General features: G+C 37.6%; 1 protein-coding gene across 1 annotated transcript in view; it reads right to left on the bottom strand.

Moving 5' to 3' along the window:
* TTC28 (tetratricopeptide repeat domain 28) overlaps nt 1–24,418 on the bottom strand; it is a 951,873-nt gene that overhangs the window by 147,117 nt on the left and 780,338 nt on the right. The window contains exon 13 of the mRNA XM_053702081.1: nt 14,811–14,951. Within this exon, the coding sequence (XP_053558056.1) occupies nt 14,811–14,951 (141 nt within the window). The remainder of the gene's footprint in view (nt 1–14,810; nt 14,952–24,418) is intronic.

Genomic DNA, 24,418 nt, shown 5'->3' with positions numbered 1-24,418 from the left:
AAGCCCACTTCACGGTATAATGGATAGAGACATTAAACTTTATTAGGCTTATGTATTAATAACCCAAATCGCTGTCTTGTATGTAATCCTAAAATATTTAAATCTAACAGCTGTCTTATTGGTTCTCATCCCACACAGCTGGATGCTAGAAAATGGTTTCATACATCTGCTGCTCACAAAATAGGAAATTGCTTTCCAAAAATCCTCCATTAGAATCATCTCTAGTGTAATATTTCCCATAGAAATCTGGTAATTTTGAGTAGGGAGAACATAAGGTATTTGTTGCTTTACTTATGGTTTTTTTTATAATGTGTCTGGATAAGAGAGTATTGTGATTTATTTATAGAGATTCTTCAACTTTATACTAAAAATATATGGTTACAAATACATTTTAGTGCTTAAAGGACCATTCAATGCAGTAAAATTGCATAATTAACAAGTGCATAATAAATGCAATAACACCTACTCTGAATTTCAAATAAGTAGCAGATTTTTTTTCTGTCAAATTTATTTCTCTCATATCTGTATCATGTGACATACATCAGTCAATTACAGACTAGTATACATATACCCTGTGAGCTTGTGCACATGCTCAGTAGGATTTTGTTCCCTAAAAAGTGTGCATATAAAAAGACTGTGCAAAATTTGATAATGGAAGTAAATCGGAAAGTGTCTTAAAACTGCATGCACTTTCTCGATCATTAAACTTTATTTTGACTTGAGTGTCCCTTTAAAAATGAAATGCGGCATCACACTGGGATAATAGAGCACCGATAACCAATATGGTGGCATAGATGAGAGTAATAAACAGGGGTGCAGTTGCAGCAGCGCAGCTCTAGAGGGCCCTATGTTACTAGTAACTATATATAGATGGATAGATGGCTAAATATTTATATATGTATTTACATACACATGCATATATGGTGAAAAGTTTTGGAAACTGGTGGATTTTTGACCTGGGGCCAAATGTTTTTTAGTTATGCCTTTGGTAAAATTTGTATGACTGCTAAACATATGTAGATAATGTATTTAATATAAGGTTAAATGATGAAGAATGTTGTTTGAATAAACAATGATTGCCCCTGTATCAAATTTTTTTTTTCATGATTCAGATAGAGCATACAATTTGAATTCATTTTCCAAATTGCTTCTATTATCAAATTTGTTTCATTCCCTTGGAATCCTTTGTTAAATGATTTTGTACTTTCTACTACTGGGAGCTAACCCTTTAAGGAAAAAAGGAAAATTAAATAATTTCACTTCTATTATATTAACATGGTCAATGAAACAAATTTAAGTCAAATCTACCATATAATAAAAAGGTTTGACAGTAACAATTTATCAGTTATAGTAAGAATACATTTAACATTGTAGAAAGGAAATGGCTGACACTACACAACACAAACTTACTGCATAACATATGGCAAATGTCAAAAAAGACAGCACTGGGATCATCCAAAAAGCAAGAACAGAAATAAAAACAAGTATAGCTAATATCTGCCATATGCAGCAAGTAACACTGTGCCTTTGTTCCAGCTTGACCTGCTAAATGCACCGGTAGATGATTTGAGACAAGTAAAAAATCTTAAAGAAAATTCTTTTGCATAGTAATTGATTTATCCTTATTTTCATTAAAGTTTCTCTGCTGATGAGTGACATGAAAATGGAACAATAAAAACAACAATGCCCTAATATCATGAATCAAATATTCAATGGAACTGTTCAATATATCACAGGCTAGAACTGAATTCTGTCACAGAATTGTAGCTACTAGAGAACAAAAAGCTGTATATATAGATATATTTTCATACCGGTTTTCATACTAGCTCCTTTTTGTGAAATAATCACAAATAATCTCTATAATTTATTCAGAGCACACCTTTTGCTAATCAATAAATGGCAGCGTCTCCTTACAGCTCAATGCAAAACCATCTTGATATGGAGCAACTGATTCCTGTCCCACTGTACTAGTCTCACTGCCACAGTAATAAAAAAGGTCAGCCATAATTCCGCCTAGCAACATTCCTCTATTGTAATGAACCCTAACTCTAATACCTAAACAAAATAACAGTGACCACCCCAAATGTCTTAATTTCAACCCCCAGCTGTTCTAGAGCTCACTCACACCAGCCCCTGCCCTCATAATCTTACCCTGATCCACTAACTGACCCCTTCTCAATACCCATCATTATCACTCAGTGCTTACCCCTTATCCATTTCCTTACCATAATTGACACTCTATAAAAAAGAAAAAACAAAAGACTATCCCCTACATTATCTACCGCCAGTGGGGTAATAATATACAATGACTACCCCCTACATGATCACTAAACAGTGCATTATCTACAGACTAATAACTTAAGCCCCCCCTTGGTGCTAGATAAACCAATCAAAGGGAAAGTTCTAACATAATTGTAATGATAGGAGCAATTTTAAACTGAAGAACAACAAACTGGATTAAAGGAGAGGGGATATCACCCTAAATAGACAGAGAGAGCAGACTTAAAAATCTTAGATATCTATAGACATACCCTTTTAGAAGATCTTCCAACATGCAATAAAGGGGATTATAAAATTACTTTTATTACCAATATCAGTAATCAATATCAGGAATGATCAATATTGCAAAGAGAAATCTACAGATCTTGCAAGTATATGATAACCTAGGTACATACAGCATATCAAGGGGTTTGCCACCTCATGCTTTGACACAACCGTTAATTAAGTAACTACTTGGCACCGAGTATTGTACATACTAAAAAGATGACGAGCACTTGGTTGCTGTGTAACGGCCACTACAAATGTGGAGCTTCCAACAGCAAAGAATGTGGACATACTATTGTAGCTAAGCCGTTTCAATCCATAGTTACACAAGGTTTATGATTTACAGCATTGTACTAACTGTAGGTCTCATCATTAGATTTATTTAGTCAATGGCTGGGAGTGTGACCTACAGTATGCTGGCATGACAACCAGGGAGATTCGGATATGCATCAGAGAACATTTTAATGATGTAACTTCAATTGATCCATGTTCAGCATTGACAGCACTTTTGATTGATAGACATGGATGTAATGTGGAAAAATTAAATTGGTTAGTTAAAGACAGAATCAAATTTACCCCTTAGGGGAGGCAATAGGTATGCTCTACTGCCAAGAAGCGAAGCCTTTTGGATCTTAACCCTGAGGACTAGAATTCCGCTGTGTTTTAATTTAGAATTTGATATTATGAATGTGTGGCGTTAAATCATGGCATATTTTTCTCTAGGATCAAAAGATAAAGGTTTTAGTTCTTTACTTTACAACTTTACACTAAAAAAGCGTGCTAGTTAATAGTGTTTTTAGATATTATGGAAAGATTGGTAACATACTAAACTGATTAATACCTTCAAAGCTATGGTTGTATTTAGTACTCAAGACCCTGAATTAATTTAATTAATATTTTGTTTTGTCAAAAGATAAAGGTTTTATTATTTTACTTTACAACTTTATACATTGATAAGGTTTCTAGTTTACAGGGTTTTTTTTAAATAGAATTATGTGAATATTAATATATACTGAACTGATTTATACCTTAAAAGTAATGGTTGAAGTATTTAGCATTTTACATTATGATTCAGAAGATAATTTTGTTTATATGTGATGTGAACACTAGCGATTACTTTTTCAAATTTGTTTTCTTTTGAGTGATTGGTTGAGTAAATATATTAGATGTTTATATGGATGATCACTATTGTAACATTTAGGGACAGGTTAACAAGGTTAATAGTGCTGTTTGTCTATCCATTCAGCTGATGAAAGGACAGCATGTTTAATGGCTCTTAGATCTATGATGAAGGTGTGAGCTGAATCACGTCAGACCATCACCTTAATTATTTTAGTAGGAGTGTTTTAAAATTGTTTCCATGTACTTTAATAAATTTTAGAAATTTTAATCATACACTGCTAAATCTCTGTCCACAAATCAATCAAAACGCCCTTACAATTTTTTTTATATAGAAGGGAAAACCATAAGATATTAAGATATTAAGAGAAAATGTATGGCACCCTGGAGCTGTACCAATAAGAAGCTCAAGACTGACCATGAAGTTTAAAAAAATGAAGGCCAGATTACAAGTGAAGCGATATTTAGCGCTTTTGCTAGAGCACTAATTGCACTAGAAGTGAACTTTTTTGCGTGTGTTGGGCTTGTATTACGTGAAAGTAGAAAGTTATTGCTCTTACGCTAACTCGACAAGCACAAAAAGCCGAACTTAGAATATTGCACGATAACCTATTCCCACGTAGGTTTATTTTCCACTGTTTTTTTCTCTATTTACTTCTAACACCGAACTTGCACACAAACCCAATCGCATATTCTCATGTGCGCTAACCCAACATGAAAATATGAATATTTCACATTCCAATGTTCTGCACACAGCAGAATATGTTCTGTTTATTCATAAATAAAAAAAATCTATATATATATATATATCTAATGGTATTTTGGTACATTTTAAAAACATCTCCAAAATTTCCCACTTCCTCACACAAGACACAACTAAGACTTTAATCCACTCTCTAAACAATTCCTGCCTTGACTATTGCAACTCCATCCTCTCCAGACTCCCTAGCTGCCATCTATCTCCCTTACAATCCATAATAAATGCTTCTGCCAGGCTGATTTTCCTTATATGTCACTCCACATCTGCTGCACCTCTCTACTAGTCTTCACTGGCTTCCTATAACCTCCAGAATAAAACATAAACTCCTAACTTTTAAAGCTCTCAATAACACTGCTCCATTCTATATCTCCGACTTAGTCTCCAGATCCTCGCCCTCCCATTCCCTTCACACTGCTCATGACCTCCTTCTCTCCTCCTCTCTATCTATCTATTGGGTACTTATAGAGTGCAAACTAAACTCTCTTGTTACCTCCTCACATTCCCGTCTACAAACTTCTACAGACTGGTCCCTATTTTGTGGAACTCTCTGCCTCGCTCTACATGACTCTTCCCTAGTTTTCAAACTTTTAAGCACACCTTAAAGACTCTACTGTTCAGGGATGCATATAATATACACTAACATTTTCCTATCTTAGTTCCTCTGCTCCTTTAGCTATACCCTTGAACCCCCTTAGCATGTAAGCCTATGAGCCTAGCTGCTTTGTAGATCACTTTCATGAGAGATTAATTACAACAGTGAAACTCTTGCCAGGGCCCTCTATCCCTTTGTCTGTCATAACTGTCACCTTGCATATTAGACCCATGTATTTAGCTCTGCGGAACCTGTTGGCGCTCTACAAATAACTGATAATAATATTAATAATATATATAGATGATTATATTCAGGTATAGATATTTACAGTTATATATAGGAATATATATTTATAAATACTTAGAACATATCCTGCTATGTGAAAATCATTGGAATGTGAAATATTTACAGCAAATACACAGTATAACACTTTATTAAATACAAATATTGCATAAATATGCTTTCCATGTTTCTACTTAACTGCAAAGGGCTCTAATGCACTTATATAAAGTCTATATTTGTGTACATATGTATTTATGTGTCTATAAATACATACACACTATCTGTACACATATATAGACATTTATATATACATTAATGACCATCTTTAGACATGTATATGTTTGTATCTCTATGTTAAAGCCCTTTGGCTGCCTTTTTTTTTCTAACATCTGAGACCTCATATCTTTGAGCCCTTGTAACTTTTTTTGTGCAATTAATTTAATAATGTTTAATAGATGTGTAACTGTACTTTGTAATGTATTTTTTATGTGTTTTGTGACACTTTTTTGTTTTGTGAAACCGTTAACCACAGCTCTGAGGGCAAAGTAACACAATGAGTGTTAACTTGAAATGTGCTCAAGGGATCATGTTTACTTTCAACTTGTAAATACCAGCGCAATTTAACCTGAGCACAAATGAAAGCAAAAAGCAAATATCACTCGCATGCAAGTGTTTGCACTCCACTCGTAATCTAGCCCTAAGTTGGGGACATTACTTTCAAGTTTTATTTTCATTTTTGTAATTATTTAGTGGCGGTTGGTAGGGATCAAGTGGTTACTGAGGTCCTTAAGGTGTTTGTGAGTAGTGGGGAGGAGGAGCTATAAGAGGCTTTTTGTGGTCAGGGGGATCATGATGGGATAGCCAGTATATGGGTATCGTAATGGGGCAGTGTCCTTTAGGAGGCAGCTATTAGATGAAAGGAAGTAGGTATTGCCATGCAGGGGGTAACCAATGGATGTTCTGAGGTAAGTACTACAATGAGCAGATAGTGCATGAGTACTTACATAATACAAACGTAGGCACCAGTATTAATGTGGTAGATGATTTATGTTTGAATTTATTTTGCCTTGAGACTATTATAAGACTTTACACAAAGAAAATAAAGGAGATCTGTACAGATATAGTCACAAGTCACAATAAAGTGCAACCAGATTATAATGTTACCACTATTAACAACTTTTACAAATTCTATAGAGGGTAAAGAACAGCACAAATATTTGCAGCCTGTTATTATGTGTGGGGGGGGGGGGAGTAGGTAAATTATTTTCTGTCTGGATTTTGATCAAGCATGAGACACAACTGTTTACAAAATGGTTGTGCTGTAAAGGTCCTGTTGTAAAAAACAGCAACAGAATTAAAATGCAGTCCTATAATGGATTCTATAGAGATGTGTTTAATAGAACCATAGTACCCCATGTATATAACATGAAAGCACTAAACATACATTATACCTGCACAGACTCTCATAAATTTCTTCACTTCTGTAAAGAATTTACCGGACAGACAAGTGCTTAATGAAATGAAAGCTTTTGTGAACAGGTATGTCTGTAAAAAGGAATGTTATGACAATATATCATATGGCAATGAAAGTTAATGACCTGTAATTCTCCCACATAAGTGAAACAGAGGGTGGACCAGCTGACTGGTATCATGTACAGCAGATGTACATTTGACTAATGATGCTAGAAATAACCAAACTATCTCCCCAGTGCTACCACAATTAATGGATAAATTAATGAAGCTCATACGGACACAATAGGTGAACAGTTAATTAGCTATTCAGTTGCCATGATATTATCAGTTCAAGTTAAGCTGAAGAAGCAGCTTTTATTAGTGCTGAGAGTATAGATTTGCTTCACTATTTAAGAAGAAACAGCTAATTATGGTTAGTTTCTACATCATTGGTGTAAAGCTGGGTTTATCTGTCACTAGCAAACGAGACGGCATGCACAATATAAATATATAATTATAATACATTACAAACTATTACATGAAAAAGTGCCTAGATTTCTGGACTACTGCATTTCTTAAACGTATTGTGGCTTATGGGGGATTTCTGTATAATCTTGTCCTTAAAGGGACATTAAACAGCTCTTTCATTTGTGTATAAAAAATGTGGGTGTCCCATGCTCCCTAGAGAGGCCAAAAGTCAAATTCTGTAATCTAGGTTTTCAAAATGCTGCAAATCAATTGGCCGGTTTAAGCAAATTGCAGCATTTACGTTTTGGCCTCTCTAGGGAGTGGGCTGGAGAAGTTTATTGTGCCTTTAATGAAATTGCTTTTTATTTTCATGGTTGTGAAGTTTTTTAAAGCTGTGTAAAGTTATCAGCCGGTCAGTTCTAAGCTTTAGTATCAGTTTAACAGCTTTATTTTAACTTTTTTTCCTACAAACATATTTTAATTTTATTATTTTCTGTTCATTGTTATGCATTATGGAATATGTATGAGTATAATGACCCGTTGATTCCTCCTTAAAGGGATACTGAACCCAAATTTTTACTTTCATGATTTAGATAGAGCATGCAATTTTAAGCAACTTTCTGATTTACTCCTATTAGCAATTTTTCTTCGTTCTCTTGGAATCTAAAAAAGCAGGAATGTAAAGCTTACAAGCTGGCCCATTTTTCGTTCAGCACCCTGGATAGCGCTTGCTGATTGGTGGCTACATTTAGACACCAATCAGCAAGCACTACCCAAGTGCTCTACTAAAGATGGGCTGGCTCCTAAGCTTACATTCCTGCCTTTTTAAATAAAGATACCATGAGAACAAAGAAAATTGCTAATAGGAGTAAATTAGAAAGTTTCTTAAAATGGCATGCTCATCGGAATCATGAAAGAAAAAATATATAAAGTAAATACAGTAGTGTATTAAAAATGGTGACTACTTGCTTATTCTGCAGAAGTATTTAAATTCTATAAATTAAAAGGGACATTTAACACTAGATTTTTATTTGCATAAACGTTTTCTAGATGATCCATTTATATAGCCTATACAGGGTTTTTGTTTTTTAATGTATAGTTTTGCTTATTTTTAAATAACATTATGCTGATTTTCAGACTCCTAACCAAGCCCAAAGTTTTAGAAGTATACTGATGTATACATACTCCAGCTTGTTCCTGTTTGTGTAAAGAGTCTTTTTATATGCAGAGGAAGGGGTGGGGGGGTCTTCTCTTTTTGGTATACAACCACTTTATAAGCAGTTATTAAAAGGACAGTGTCACATTTTTCTTCTGTCGGTACAATATTGTAACGCCACAATATACACATGAACTAATACAAATTTGAGTTTTGTATTTATGGAGTTTTCTTTTGAAAAATGTGCTATACAGCTTTCTTTGTAAGTTAATTCATGTAATTATTGAGACTTGTTTGCACAATTCATGGTGAGTTCAAAATGCCTAAGCAGAAGTTGAGATATGGGGAATTAAAGGGACAGTCAAGTCCAAAAAAAACTTTCATGTTTTAAATAGGGCATGCAATTTTAAACAACTTCCCAATTTACTTTTATCACCAATTTTCCTTTGTTCTCTTGGTATTCTTAGTTGAAAGCTAAAACTAGGAGGTTCATATGCTAATTTCTTAGACCTTGAAGACTGCCTCTAATCTGAATACATTTTGACCACTAGAGGGCATTAGTTCACATGTTTCATATAGATAACATTGAGCTCATGCACATAAAGTGACCTAGGAGTGAGCACTGATTGGCTAAACTGCATGTCTGTCAAAAGAACTGAAATAAGGGGGCAGTCAGCAGAAGCTTAGATACAAGATAATTACAGAGGTAAAACGTGTATTATTATAACTGTGTTGGTTATGCAAAAAAGGGGGAATGGGTAATAAAGGGATTATCTTTCTTTTTAAACAACAAAAATTCTGGTGTTGACTGTTCCTTTAAAGTTTCTGAACAAAATATTGTTGCAGCACAAAAATGAGACAACTTATCTAAGTAAAATTAACTATACATAGAGTTATGACTTTTGTTCAAGGTGTTGTCATTAGTTATATTTTTTAATATTAATCTTACATTACCTGCAGACTTTATAGATATCATTCCATCTACATGGCTAATCACTATTTGGTAAGATTGAACTGAATTGTCTTTCTTGATGTATCTCAGGAAAAGCTAGTTCTTGACATTTTTGCCAAACTTCACAGACCTTGAATCATGAAGATTTAGCCATGTCTACAAGAATTTCTTACAACTTGGCACTTTTATATACTTTTGAAATAAAATGCTTTTGCAAAGATATTTTAAAGGGAATTTGATATCTAGAGCTTGCAGTTGTTCCATTTTAACCAAGCAGCTTGGCATTATTACAAACTGGGATTTTGTCTTCTAACCTTTACCTGGATTGAAGCAATACTACAAGCCAGTCAGAGGTTAGAGGCGCATAGATTAATACTACATCAATGTTTAATACTATTTACAGTCCCATAGGTACATACATAATGATTATAGGAAAAACAAAACAATTTCTAGATATCATGTTTGGTCTACATTATGTCCATACAATGTAGAAACCCCACTGACACATTAAAGCTGTGTTCATTTTAAAGGCAATGATCTTTTCAACTAGTACCAATACTTCTTCAGCCCCAAAAACACTATACTACTTAAGTGAGCAGCATGCCACTGATATTTTTCCCACTCTCAGCTGCCTATTCCATTAGACCTAGGGCTCGATGATTGAAAGCTCTCTGGGCTGGCGTGATTATTAAAGAATGCTCACCAGTCCTTCTATTTCCCTTGTGAAATGATCTAAAGCCATTTTTTACCCTGAAAACAGGGTGTCTCGCTAAGGGGTGTATACTGCATTTTCATATGAAATGTGCACAACAAAATTCGTATTTTAAACATTATACAAAACAAATATTTGAATCATTCACACAAAAATAAGCAGGGAAAAATTGTATTGTTAAGGTGCATCAAAAATCGTAACAAAATTCTTCACCAAAAATCATATGTTAACAAAAACGTAAAATTAGTATGTAATTTACACAGGAATAAATCAAATTAAATATTCACAGCGTAAATTGTAATTGTAGTGCAAATGTGCAAAAATCAAACAGAAATTTGAATTTATAAATAAAAAATGTAAAGCGTAATTGTTGTGTTTTTGTAAAATGGGCTGAACATGGGCGTTCCATGGGAGTATATGAAAATGTCTCACTAATCCCAGCGTAATTCTATAAAGATTTTCGCACTGCAGATATCACAGTTTTTTCTCGCCAACTAAAAGGTGGCGAGCTTTTGTCAAAACAATACGAACACTTATAACCCCAATAGAAAAACAAATGCATACGAACATATAGGCGAATGTAAGATGCTATAAGCAGAAAGCAGCGTAATGTGAGTTATATTGGCTATATTTTAATTTTAAAGTGCTCCCCCTGCTCTCTGCTAACGTCGCACTAAGGAGCGAAGTTTCCCTATCCAGCGAGCTCCATTACTTTTAATAGGAGCCATCTCGCAACTCGCAGGGACTGCCCCTTTTTTACGATCATTGCACCGGGGCAGCCCGGCGAGTGTCAGCGAGAAAATAAGGTTTGAGCTGGCGAACAATATATCATCGAGCCCCTAGACTCTTGAACACTGGGTATACAGGGATTTATATGCACCTTTCCTTGGACACTTTGCTCTGAAAGGGATATTAAACCACACATATTCTTTTGTAATACAATTTTAAAAACGTTTCCAATTTACTTTTCTATCAAATTTGATTTGTTCCCATGGTATTCTTTGTTGAAGAGATACCTAGGAAGGGTCTGAAGCACTAAATGGCAGGAAATAGTGCTGCCATCTGGTGCTCTTGCAAATGGACAACATTCTTACAAAACTGCTGCCATATAGTGCTCCAGACGTGTATACTTCATGCTCCTGAGCTTTTTTCAAGAAAAGATACAAAGAGAACAAAGGAATTTTTTATAATAGAAATAAATTAGAAAGTTGTTTACAAATGCATTCTCTAGCTGAACATTAAAGAAACATTTTAGGTTTCATGTCCCTTTAATGTCAATAATAGACAAACAGCAGCTTGGCATTTTTTGAGCATCAACTAAATGCATAGACTAAGTAATTTTGTTAAAGGGACAGTCTACACCAGAATTGTTATTGTTTTAGAAGATAGATAATCCCTTTTTACCCATTCCCCAGTTTTGCATAACCAACACAGTTATATTTATATATTTTTTACCTATGTGATTATCTTGTATCTGAGCCTCTGCAAACTGCCCCTTTTTTCAGTTCTTTTGACAGACTTGCAGTTTAGCCAATCAGTGATAGCTCACAGGTAACTTCACGTGCATGAGCACAGTGTTATCTATATGAAATTCATGAACTAACACCCTCTAGTGGTGAAAAACCTGTTAAAATGCCTTCTTAAGAGGCGGCCTTCAAGGTCTAAGAAATTAGCATATGAACCTCCTAGGTTAAGCTTTCAACTAAGAATACCAAGAAAACAAAGCAAAATTGGTGATTAAAGTAAATTGGAAAATTGTTTAAAATTACATGCCCTATCTGAATCATGAAAGTTTATTTTGGACTAGACTGTCCCTTTAAGTTAGTAAAAATGCAAGATTAAGCTTGGCCAACTTATTTTTGTTTCCGCTAATTCTCAACCATTTGATCAACAGTTTTGACTGCTTTTCTAACATGTAAAATTCCTAAATTATGATTTGGAAGAACAATGCTTACATACTAGGTCTAGTTTCCATTGAGATGGTTAAGTAAACTGGTGGTAACATAAAAATGCTACATAGACTTTATAGAGATAAATGTTTTTACCACCAATTTCCAAAGTTTACCACCTCAATGGAAACTAGCCCTCTGTTTTTTCTGTTATTCAATTCAAACTTTTTAAAATATATTTTTCTATACGACAATTACCTTGGTACTTTATGTATGCATGGACTTTATTAGTAGCTGCATCTTCTAATTGAGACCAAGGGCTCTATGTACTAAGCAGTGAAAGCTGCTCTGGAGCCCTTGCTTACCGCAATGTAAGAAGCAGCGGCCATTACACGCTGCTTCTTACAGTCTACACCACCTCTGAGGTGACGAGGAGAAATCACCAAGAGTTTGCTCAATCTCAGTAATTAACAGTCCCTTTTCTTATGCAATTGGTCCTGCGAGAGAAGGGTGGGCTTTACACGCTCACTTAAGCATGTAATGTAACATATGGATGCTGCCCGTATGTAGTGAAGGCTAGCGGACAACTTCTTAAGTTGAGAAGCTTGTCCGCTCGCATTTTAGTACATGAGGGCCCAGGAACTGATTCTCTAAAGTTTTCTGGTCTGCTGAGATTATCTAAGAAGTCTCATTAGTATTGCAAGGTCCCTCAAAGAACTTTAGAAAAACAATTTCAATATACTGGGCACTGGATGTCAAGGAGACACCCACATTACAATATACAGGGAGTGCAGAAATATTAGGCAAGTTGTATTTTTGAGGATTAATTTTATTATTGAACAACAACCATGTTCTCAATGAACCCAAAAAACTCATTAATATCAAAGCTGAATATTTTTGGAAGTAGTTTTTAGTTTGTTTTTAGTTTTAGCTATTTTAGGGGGACATCTGTGTGTGCAGGTGACTATTACTGTGCATAATTATTAGGCAACTTAACAAAAACAAATATATACCCATTTCAATTATTTATTTTTACCAGTGAAACCAATATAACATCTCAACATTCACAAATATACATTTCTGACATTCAAAAACAAAACAAAAACAAATCAGTGACCAATATAGCCACCTTTCTTTGCAAGGACACTCAAAAGCCTGCCATCCATGGATTCTGTCAGTGTTTTGATCTCACATTTGATGATGGACCACAGGTTCTCAATGGGGTTCAGATCAGGTGAACAAGGAGGCCATGTCATTAGATTTTCTTCTTTTATACCCTTTTTGTTGCCAGCCACGCTGTGGAGTACTTGGACGCGTGTGATGGAGCATTGTCCTGCATGAAAATCATGTTTTTCTTGAAGGATGCAGACTTCTTCCTGTACCACTGCTTGAAGAAGGTGTCTTCCAGAAATTGGCAGTAGGACTGGGAGTTGAGCTTGACTCCATCCTCAACCCGAAAAGGCCCCACAAGCTCATCTTTGATGATACCAGCCCAAACCAGTACTCCACCTCCACCTTGCTGGCATCTGAGTCGGACTGGAGCTCTCTGCCCTTTACCAATCCAGCCACGGGCCCATCCATCTGGCCCATCAAGACTCACTCTCATTTCATCAGTCCATAAAACCTTAGAAAAATCAGTCTTGAGATATTTCTTGGCCCAGTCTTGACGTTTCAGCTTGTGTGTCTTGTTCAGTGGTGGTCGTCTTTCAGCCTTTCTTACCTTGGCCATGTCTCTGAGTATTGCACACCTTGTGCTTTTGGGCACTCCAGTGATGTTGCAGCTCTGAAATATGGCCAAACTGGTGGCAAGTGGCATCTTGGCAGCTGCACGCTTGACTTTTCTCAGTTCATGGGCAGTTATTTTGCGCCTTGGTTTTTCCACACGCTTCTTGCGACCCTGTTGACTATTTTGAATGAAACGCTTAATTGTTCGATGATCACGCTTCAGAAGCTTTGCAATTTTAAGAGTGCTACATCCCTCTGCAAGATATCTCACTATTTTTGACTTTTCTGAGCCTGTCAAGTCCTTCTTTTGACCAATTTTGCCAAAGGAAAGGAAGTTGCCTAATAATTATTCACACCTGATATAGGGTGTTGATGTCATTAGACCACACCCCTTCTCATTACAGAGATGCACATCATCTAATATGCTTAATTGGTAGTAGGCTTTCGAGCCTATACAGCTTGGAGTAAGACAACATGCATAAAGAGGATGATGTGGTCAAAATACTCATTTGCCTAATAATTCTGCACTCCCTGTAATGCCCCCAAAAACCCTCAAAGAGTATTTGTGTGAATTCTCTCCATGCTGGTACATTTTTCATAATCTAACAATATTTCTTAGAAAAGTAAAATATTTGAAAAGGAAACCATGATTTAAAGTTATAGATTGAATGGTTATATAGTGAACAAAATTGTGATGATGGATACATGGAAAAGCTTGACTGGAATCCACATAGAATTTACAGTAAGAAACTTAAAGGGACACTCTAATGTAAAAATAAAATGTTATATTTTGTTTTTATTTTCAAATTAATTGATTGGGAATATAACTCCTGCAAATAATGAAAACCAAGTTCCTAAAACACCTCCTTGCCATTCCAGCTGAGGATGCAACTAGTGATTGGAGCATACATAAGAATGATCATTATTTATTGACTCCCCAGCCATTTCTTTATTTGGTATTAGTTTAAAAATAAAATGATGTAACAACATTGACATTGTTTTACTAGAATGCCCCTTTAAACTTATAATTAAAACATGAGTTTTATGGACCTAGTCTACCAACCAAGTGAAGTTTCAGATTTTAGTGAGAGAATAAGGTTTATAACTTGATGACTCAAAACATGAAACATATATATATATATATAAAAAAACATGCTACCTGTTGAATGTATTGTTTCTGCTAACCATTCTCAGGAATCCTGTTGGATCTGTCATGGAGTTCATTTTATTGTTCAGGTCATCATATTGCTGGTCCATATAATCCCCTGCCTCACTTTCAGTTTCACTACTAGCACATGTCCTGTAAATAAAAGAGACAGAATTCAATTTTATATGGCTGCTTTTTTTACCAGTAGCTTGTGAAGGTATGGTACATGGTATTAATTATTAACTAGGGTAAAAGAAGGACAATAGCAATCCTATGGGCTGCACATAAGATGCAAAATATAATATGTGCCCCATCATTCTTTCACCTGTTCATATGCATCATATATTATAGTTTGTGTTTGTTCTGTAGCAGCATAAGAAAGAGCTGGATCTATGCAGTGCACACTTTACAACTCCTACCTAACATCTCTTACTTCTGCCAGCCCACACGCTTAAGAAGAGTTCATACATTCATTCTCAGTATAGTATCTTACTTGCTGTTTATGCAGAAATACTGTATAAGATGACTGAGAGGATATTTTATGACTTATACCTATATTATATGACTAGAAATGTATAGCTCTTTGTTTATACAAGGGGTCCTTTAGTATTAATAAGCTGCATAATCATAATCCTACAGTGTTTTGCACCTGCAGGATTGGTCTCTATATAGTATAATTGGAATGCAGTATACAATATCAATCAGTGTAGACATTTCAAATTCTATTTGCATTACAATAATAAAAAAATAACAATTATTATGTACGTTAAATGCTATCTCTGAAAATAAAATCTCTACGGTAATGTATGGAAGGAAACGGAAATAAAAAGTCATAAATGTTTAAGATTAGTACATTTAGGGGCCATGAAAGCTTGCCTCATTCTCTTGGTATCCTTTGGTAAGGACATACCTAGAAAGGCTCAGGAGAGTGCACGTGTCAAGAGCACTATATAGCAGCAGTTTTGCAGCGGTGCTTTTGACAATGTTACACACTTTTTTATCCAACTTTATTTAAAATTCAAACATTAAATACAGAAGAAAGGAGATGCAGCTCCAATAAATGTTACTGGCTAGTTTATTTTTTCCAAAGAAAACCATAACAAACAATTACCTAGATTACGAGTTTTGCGCTAAACAGGGTGCGAAAATAATGCCAAAAATGTTGCGTTATTGCACTCTCCATATTGCTGCCATTACGATTTACTGTAAAACCTCCTTGTGCTGTGCGTTATGGTGCGTTAAGCTCCATACCGCACAAAAGCCAAGGGCTGAGTTTACGTACTCGTGCACGCTTTCCCCCATACACATTAATGGGGAGAAAGTGTTAGAAAAACAATGAACACCTGCGATCGCGGAATGGAGATCGTCGTAACGGAACCCCATTGATGTCTATGGGGAAAAGAAAATTACATTTAAACCTAACACCCTAACATTAACCCCTAGTCTAAACACCCCTATTCCGCCGCTCCCCGACATCGCCGACACTAATAAAAGTTATTAACCCTTAATCCACCACCCCCTGACATTACTGACACCAAAATTAACCTATTAACCCCTAAACCTCCAGCCCCCCACATCATAACTAATAAACTAAACCTATTAACCCGTAACCTCCAGCCCCCCACATCTTAACTACTAAACTAAACTAAACCTATAAACCCCTAAACCGCCAGCCCCACATCGTAAAACACTAAATTAACTATTAACCCCTAAACCCCCCTAACTTTAAATTAAAATTACAATATAACTATCGTTAAATACACCCTGTTCCAAATTATTATGCCAATGATATCTTTCTCATTTACCTAAATAATTGATGTAAACAACAGTCAGCATAATTTTCATGTTATCAACTATTAAGAGTACAATTCAAACTTTATTGAACAAACCTCCTAATGATAACAGTATTTTTTTTCAAAATAAAAAACTTACAATGCACTGTTTCAAATTATTACGCACAGTAAGTTTCAAAACACTTTATAGGTTGTAAAGAACCAGCATATTTACTGAAATCAAAAGCTATTTCAATCAAACTTTGAACAACTTTTTAACTTTTTAAACATTTTAAAAGGTCACGTTCCATTTTAACATAGGACCCCTTATTTGATAGCAGCTTCATAAGTCTTGCATCCATTGAACTTGTGAGTTTTTGGACAGTTTCTGCTTGAATTTGTTTGCAAGATGTCAGAATAGCCTCCCAACGCTGCTGTTTGGATGTAAACTGCCTCCCACCCTTATAGATCTTTTGCTTGAGGATGCTCCAAAGGTTCTCAATAGGATTGAGGTCAGGAGAGGATGGAGGCAACACCATGACTTTCTCTCCTTTTATCCCCATAGCAGCCATTGATGCAGATGTATTCTTTGCAGCATGAGATGGTGCATTATCATGCATGAAGATGATTTTATTACGGAAAGCATAGTTCCTGTACCAGGTTCCTGTACCAGGAAAGGAAGTGGTCAGTCAGGAACTCCACATACTTTGCAGAGGTCATCTAAAGGGGCCGACCAGCTCTCTTCCCATGATTCCGGCCCAAAACATGACTCCTCCACAGCTTGCTGACGTTGCAGCCTTGTTGGAACAGGGTGGCTGTCCACCAACGATTCACTACTCCATCATTCTGGACCATCCAGGGTTGCACGGCACTCATCGGTGAACAGGACTGTTTGAAAATTAGTCTTTATGTATTTTTCTGCCCAATGCAGCCGTTTCTGCTTGTGAGCATTGGTTAGTGGTGGCCAAATGGAAGGTTTATCTACAGTTGCAAGACTCTGGAGGACTCTACACCTTGATGTCCGTGGGACTCCAGAGGCACCAGCAGCTTCAAATATCTGTTTGCTGCTATGTAATGGTATTTTAGCAGCTGCTCTCTTGATCCGATGCATGGATCTGGCAGAGATCTTCCTCAATGTGCCTTTATCTGCACGAACCTGTCTGTGCTCTGAATCAGCCACAAATCTCTTAATAGTGCGATGATCACGCTTAAGTTTTCATGAAATATCTAATGTTTTCATACCTCGTCCAAGGCATTGAACTATTTCACTCTTTTCGGCAGCAGAGAGATCCTTTTTCTTCCCCATATTGCTTGAAAATGGTGCTCTGCTTAATAATGTGGAACACCCTCCTTTAGTAGTTTTCCTTTAATTGGGCTCACCTGGCAATCTAATTATCACAGGTGTCCGAGATTGTTTTCAGTGATCAAAAGAGCCCTGAGACACAATGCCAACCATGAGTTAAACTGAAAAAAAAAATATTTAATCTTTGTGACACTGAAATAGAATTTGCATAATAATTTGGAACAGGGTGTAAATAAAAACTCAAATCAGCCAATAGGATGAGAGCTTCTCAAAACCTAATGACTGTTCAAAACAGCCAATAGGATAAGAACTACTGAAATCCTTCGGCTGAATTGAACAGCCAATAGGATTTCAGAAGCTCTCATCCTATTGGCTGATTTGAACAGCCAATAGGATTTCAGAAGCTCTCATCCTTTTGGCTGATTTGAATTTGAAGAATAAAATCAGCCAATAGGAATGCAAGGTACGCCATTTTGAAATGGGTACCTTGCATTCAACTTTAGTGTACAGCGGTGATCGTATGAAGAGGACGCTCCGTGCAGGATGTCATCGCCCTCCAGGATAGCTCCGCTCAGCACCGCCGGGATGAAGATAGAAGACGTCCCCGAGATGGATGACGATGTCGCAGCCTAGATGAAGACTTCTCGCCTCCAGGATGAAGATGGATGTCCAGACATCAGGAACCATCAGTAGATTTTATGGGGTTAGTGTTAGGTTTATTTTTAATTTTTGGGGGTGTTTTTTTTTAAGATTAGGGCTTTGGGCTTGTAAAAGAGCTGAATGCCCTTTCAAAGGCAGTAAAAGAGCAGAATGCCCTTTTAAGGGCAATGCCCATACAAATGCCCCTTTAGGGGCAGTGGGTATCTTAGAATTTTTTAGAGTTAGGTTTTGGGGGGTTTACTTTTAGGGGGAGACTTAGTAATTAAAGGTAAAAGAGCTGTTTAACTTAGGGCAATGCCCTACAAAATGCCCTTTTAAGGGCTATTGGTAGTTTATTGTAGGTTAGGTGGTGTTTTCATTTGGGGGGGCTTTTTAATTTTATAGGGCTATTAGGTTAGGTGTAATTGTTTTTATTTTTGATAATTTAGTTTATTATTTTTTGTAATCTTAGAGTTTTTTATTTTTTTTTCGTAGTGGTAGGTTTTTAAAATGTTTAATTAAGGTTTTTAATTGTTAGTTTTATTTTATTTTATTAGAATAGTTATGTTAGGTTAATTTATAGTTTAAACTTGGGTTTTTTTTTTATTTCACAGGTAAGTTTTTATTTATTTTTAGATAGTTAGGGGGGGGTGTTAGGTTAAGGGGTTAATAGTTTAATTTAGTGCTTTGCAATGTGGGGGGCCTAGGGGTTAATAGGTTTAATTTAGTAGTTACGATGTGGGGGGCTGGAGGTTTAGGGGTTAATAGGTTTAGTTTAGTAGTTACAAAGTGGGGAGCTGGAGGTTTAGGAGTTAATACTTTATTATAATGTTGGCGATGTGTGGGCCAGCGGTTTAGGGGTTAATAGGTTTATTTAGTGTCGGCGATGTCGGGGGACAGCAGATTAGGGGTTAATAGGTTTATTTAATAGTCACGATGTGGGTGGGCAGCAGATTAGGGGTTAATAAATTTAATTCAGTGTTTGCAATGCGGGAGGGCGGCGGTTTAGGGGTTAATAGGTAGTTTTTGGGTGTTAGTGTACTATGCAACATTTTAGTTATGAGTTTTGTGAAAAAAATTTGTTTCGCAAAATCCATAACTACTGCTCTCAGATTGCGGAATGAATTGTGTCGGTATAGGCTGTAACGCAAGCATTTTAGTCGGATCGCACAACCTGTAATACGGCGCTATGGAAAATCCCGCACTCAAACGTTATTTTTTGGAGCGCAGAATGGACGTTGCATTACAGGCTAAAATGCTTGCGGTAAAGCTATACTGGCGCGACTCGTAATATGCGTTCCCGGCCATTCAACGCTCAATGGCCAAACTCGTAATCTAGCCGAATGTTAAACACTAATGAGTACTAGATTATAGCAGTATTTACACAATGTATAATATTGTTGTGGCAAACCTAGCCACTTCTGGACTATAACGTAAGAAAGGTTGTCTATAGGCTGTATATTGTGCTATGTAGATGTGACAGACACTTCTGTCACCACTGAAGGAGTTAACTGTGTTCAGCTTTAGCCTCAGCTATTGTGCACTGTCATTAATGTTATTGATACACAGTCCATTGTTTAATCAACCTCAGAGAGCAGACCCTAGATGATAAGGAAAGCCAAGTGTGTGTTTGTGTTTAAATTGTTATCAGCTTGAGCAAGGTATTCTATTGTATCATGTAAAAGGGCGTGTTCCCTCCATCTAATGTACAACATTCTTTCAACCCCCCTTCTGGGGGGGGTCAGACCTGCATAAATACTGGGCATATGAGCCTTAATAAAAGTCTTTCTGTTTAAACCTGAAAACTGGCTGGGTTGTGAATTGCTGCTTCCCTATGCAGAACATTGTTCCCTGGTGTTAACCCTTGGTTTTCCTGTTGGTACCGTTACAATTGGTGGCAGCGACGGGATGAACCTTATCGCCCAGAAGAGCAACTACACAAGCCAGTAACCTCAGGAAGAGGGGGATTACTACAATACTGACTAAGATGGAAGGAGTACCAGGGACCAAAGGGAATGGAGATGGATTATTCTAAGCTAAAGAGACAAACGTTAAAGGAACTGCTAGAAGCCAGGGGAAAGATAGGCAGCAGCAAACCCAAGGCTATATTAATGGCTGAGCTGATGGAGGGAGACAGAGCTCGCAGCGCTACGCCTCCAGCAGCCATGGAGGAGACCCTATACCAGAGGGAAATGAGGACCAGGCTGGAATTTTTACCCCAACCTGTACCATGGGATATGCTATCCGTGGTAATGGCAGATGTGCAGGAGTACGTGATGGCACACAGTCCGCGGAATGCATCCTCCCGAGCAGAATCCATTTTGGATGCACTCAGCAACCCAGTAAGACCCAAAATCCCATACCATGCATTTAAAATGTTTTGTGAGGAGAAGGATGAGATCGATGGGTATTTACAGGATTTTGAGAGACTGTGTGAGTTACATGATTTGGAGCAGTCCGTATGGGTGCCGGTGCTAGCAGGCAAGCTAGCCGGTAGAGCAGCGGAAGCGTATCGCGCTGTACCCAGGGAGGACAGCAAGGATTACGCTAAAGTGAAGAGAGCGATCTTGGAAAGATATGCCATTACCTCAGAGGCATACCGGCGCAAGTTTAGAGGCCTGCGCAAGCCAGAAAGAGATTCACATGCAGAGTGGGCCCACAAGCTGGATCAAGCATCTCAAGGGTGGATACAGGCCAGCCAAGCTACCACCATGGAAGAATTGCGACAACTGATGCTGTTGGAGCAATTCTTTAACGGCTTGTCCCCAGAAGCCCAAGAATGGGTGAGAGATCGAAAACCTCTCACCTTAACCGAAGCAGCCAGATTAGCAGACCAGCATTTTGATGCCAGGAGGCACCATGGACTACAGCCTAACAACGGACGGGCGAATATACAATGCCACACCTGCAAGCAGTGGGGACATATGGCACGTGAGTGCACCCAAAATCGGAGTAGACAAGCTTGGAACCAGGTCAGACAGAACCAGGCCCCAAGGGCGGCTGCTCACCATTACCAAACGGAGCCAGCCGCTCATGAGGTGTTGAGCACCCAAGACGAGGAACCCCTGGGAATTCTGCATGAGGTGATGTCGGTCCGGGCCTCCGATAACTGGCAACATCACCGCCAGCTGGGGACCGTAGAGGGGAAGGAGGTCCAGGGACTTCGGGATTCGGGAGCTACTTTAACCCTGATAGCTTCCCATTTGGTGCCGGATACAGTACACACGGGCGGATCCGTGGCAGTACGAGGGGCAGGGGGAGCGGTATACCGATTGCCCACTGCTAGAGTGGAGTACAGACCCCCAGTCACCCCAGCAGCTGCCAGTTACCAGCCCCCGGCGCACCGCTATACCACACGGCCTCCGGCCACGAACTACCCTCAGAGAGCCCGGTTCAATTCGCGGGGCTACTCACAACCTATTCGGTGCTTTGGATGTAAGCGACTAGGGCACAAAAGACCAGAGTGTCCCCTAAACGCAGCAAATCAAGCACAGTCCTGGAGAAGACCCGCCGGCGGAATCCCACATAATCCTCAGCCTGCGGCCCGCTACGTAGAGGCGCCAGAATGCTGGGGCAGCCTACATGAAGCAGACCCCGTGCAAGCTGCCCACCGGAATAACCGGCAGCGGGTTAAAGTGAATGGGAAGGAGGTCAGTGGTCTACGGGATACTGGTGCTACCATGACCTTGCTTCAAGAGAACTTGGTGTCTGAGAAACAGCACACTGGAGACACTATGGCTGTGAGGGTAGCAGGGGGCACTGTGTTCCGCCTACCTGTTGCCAGGGTACATTTGGATTGGGGAGTGGGCGCTAGACTTGTGAATGTGGGGGTCAAGAAGGACTTACCTGCTGATGTTCTCCTTGGAAATGACTTGGCCCCCCTTGTTTCTGCCTATGCTCCCATGGATCCCGCTGATGTTAACCCTGTGACTACCCAAGCCCAGTCCCTCCGGAAAGAGACGCTTCCATGTTTGGAGTGGGGGCAGTACTGAGCCAAGTTGGAGCAGATGGCGGAGAACACCCCGTAGCTTACTTGAGCCGAAAGTTGTTGCCCCGGACATCCCCAAGCCGATCCGTTGGGATCAGACTGTGTATGCCGGCTTGGTTCTGGGGGAGCATTGTGGCAAACCTAGCCACTTCTGGACTATAACGTAAGAAAGGTTGTCTATAGGCTGTATATTGTGCTATGTAGATGTGACAGACCCTTCTGTCACCACTGAAGGAGTTAACTGTGTTCAGCTTTAGCCTCAGCTATTGTGCACTGTCATTAATGTTATTGATACACAGTCCATTGTTTAATCAACCTCAGAGAGCAGACCCTAGATGATAAGGAAAGCCAAGTGTGTGTTTGTGTTTAAATTGTTATCAGCTTGAGCAAGGTATTCTATTGTATCATGTAAAAGGGCGTGTTCCCTCCATCTAATGTACAACATTCTTTCAACCCCCCTTCTGGGGGGGGTCAGACCTGCATAAATACTGGGCATATGAGCCTTAATAAAAGTCTTTCTGTTTAAACCTGAAAACTGGCTGGGTTGTGAATTGCTGCTTCCCTATGCAGAACATTGTTCCCTGGTGTTAACCCTTGGTTTTCCTGTTGGTACCGTTACAATTGTTAATACCACTGCAAAAGTGCTCCAGAAATATGCACTCTGCTGACCTTGCCTGGGTATACTCTTCATCAAAGGATACCAAGAAAACAAATAAAATTTGAAAAGTAAATAAAAAAATTTTTAAATCATATACTCTATATAATTCATAAAAGAAAAAAAAAAGTTTTTATATTTGAACAGACTAAATTAAACAAAGGAAAATTGCTTTGTAATATTATCATGACGGTTTAATAAACATTCTACATAGGGCAAGAATACTTATATCTATATATATTAGGTGTGAAATCTATTTATTCTATGAAACAATATGATTATTAAAGTTTCACCTGGATAGATCCTTCTGCTTTAAGACAAGAAAAAAATAAGATTACATTATCCGTTTCTACCCTTCTAACACATACAAATTTCAAAATGAATGAAAATCATACAAAATACATAAAATATATGTATAAAATATATATTTTCTTTATTATGTTAGGACTTGTGTTAAATCACTAAAATTATAACCTTATGTCACTCTGCAACATAATAACAGTATTTCCACTGCGTAATGTTGCGTTTCATACATAGAGAAGGAATGCTAAGGATTTTGTTTGAAATACAATAGCAAATAAACAATGTGAAAAACAATGCCTGCTGTGGTAGCTTTTCAAAATGACTAGCAAAGGGAGTATGCAATAAAAATCTGTCAGTATCACTGTAACAATACAGGTCTGGAATGACTAAAAAGCATTATAAAATGTTGTATTAGAACAGTATAGTGACTGAGTGTAGCTGAGAGTATACTATTAAGAGGTTTTGATCATGTTCCATAACAAAATTGTGACTGTACAGGTTAATGGACCATTAAATGCAGTAGAATTGCAAAATCAACAAAAACATAACAAAAACTCAATGCAAAATATGAATTTGAAATGAGTAGTAGATTCCTTTCTGGCAAATTTCAAAGCTAAAGGGACACTGAACCCAAATTTGTTCTTTCATGATTCAGATAGAACATGCAATTTTATGCAACTTTCTAATTTACTCCTATTATCAATTTTTCTTCATTCTCTTGCTATCTTTATTTGAAAAGCAAGAATGTAAGTTTAGAAGCCGGACCATTTTTGGTTCACGACCTGGGTTATGCTTGCTGATTGGACAGCACCAATAAACAAGTGCTGTCCAGGGTCTGAATAGGAGTACATTAGGACGTTGCTTAAAATTGCATGCTGTATCTGAACAATGAAAGAAAAAATTTGGGTTTAGTATCCCTTTAATGAAATTTTCTTTCCCCTTGTATTATGTGACAGCCTT

This window comes from Bombina bombina, chromosome 2, assembly GCF_027579735.1.
Source record: "Bombina bombina isolate aBomBom1 chromosome 2, aBomBom1.pri, whole genome shotgun sequence".
Lineage (NCBI taxonomy): Eukaryota > Metazoa > Chordata > Amphibia > Anura > Bombinatoridae > Bombina > Bombina bombina.
The sequence above is the reverse complement of the archived record's forward strand: the minus strand, read 5'-3'. Positions and strand labels throughout refer to the sequence as shown.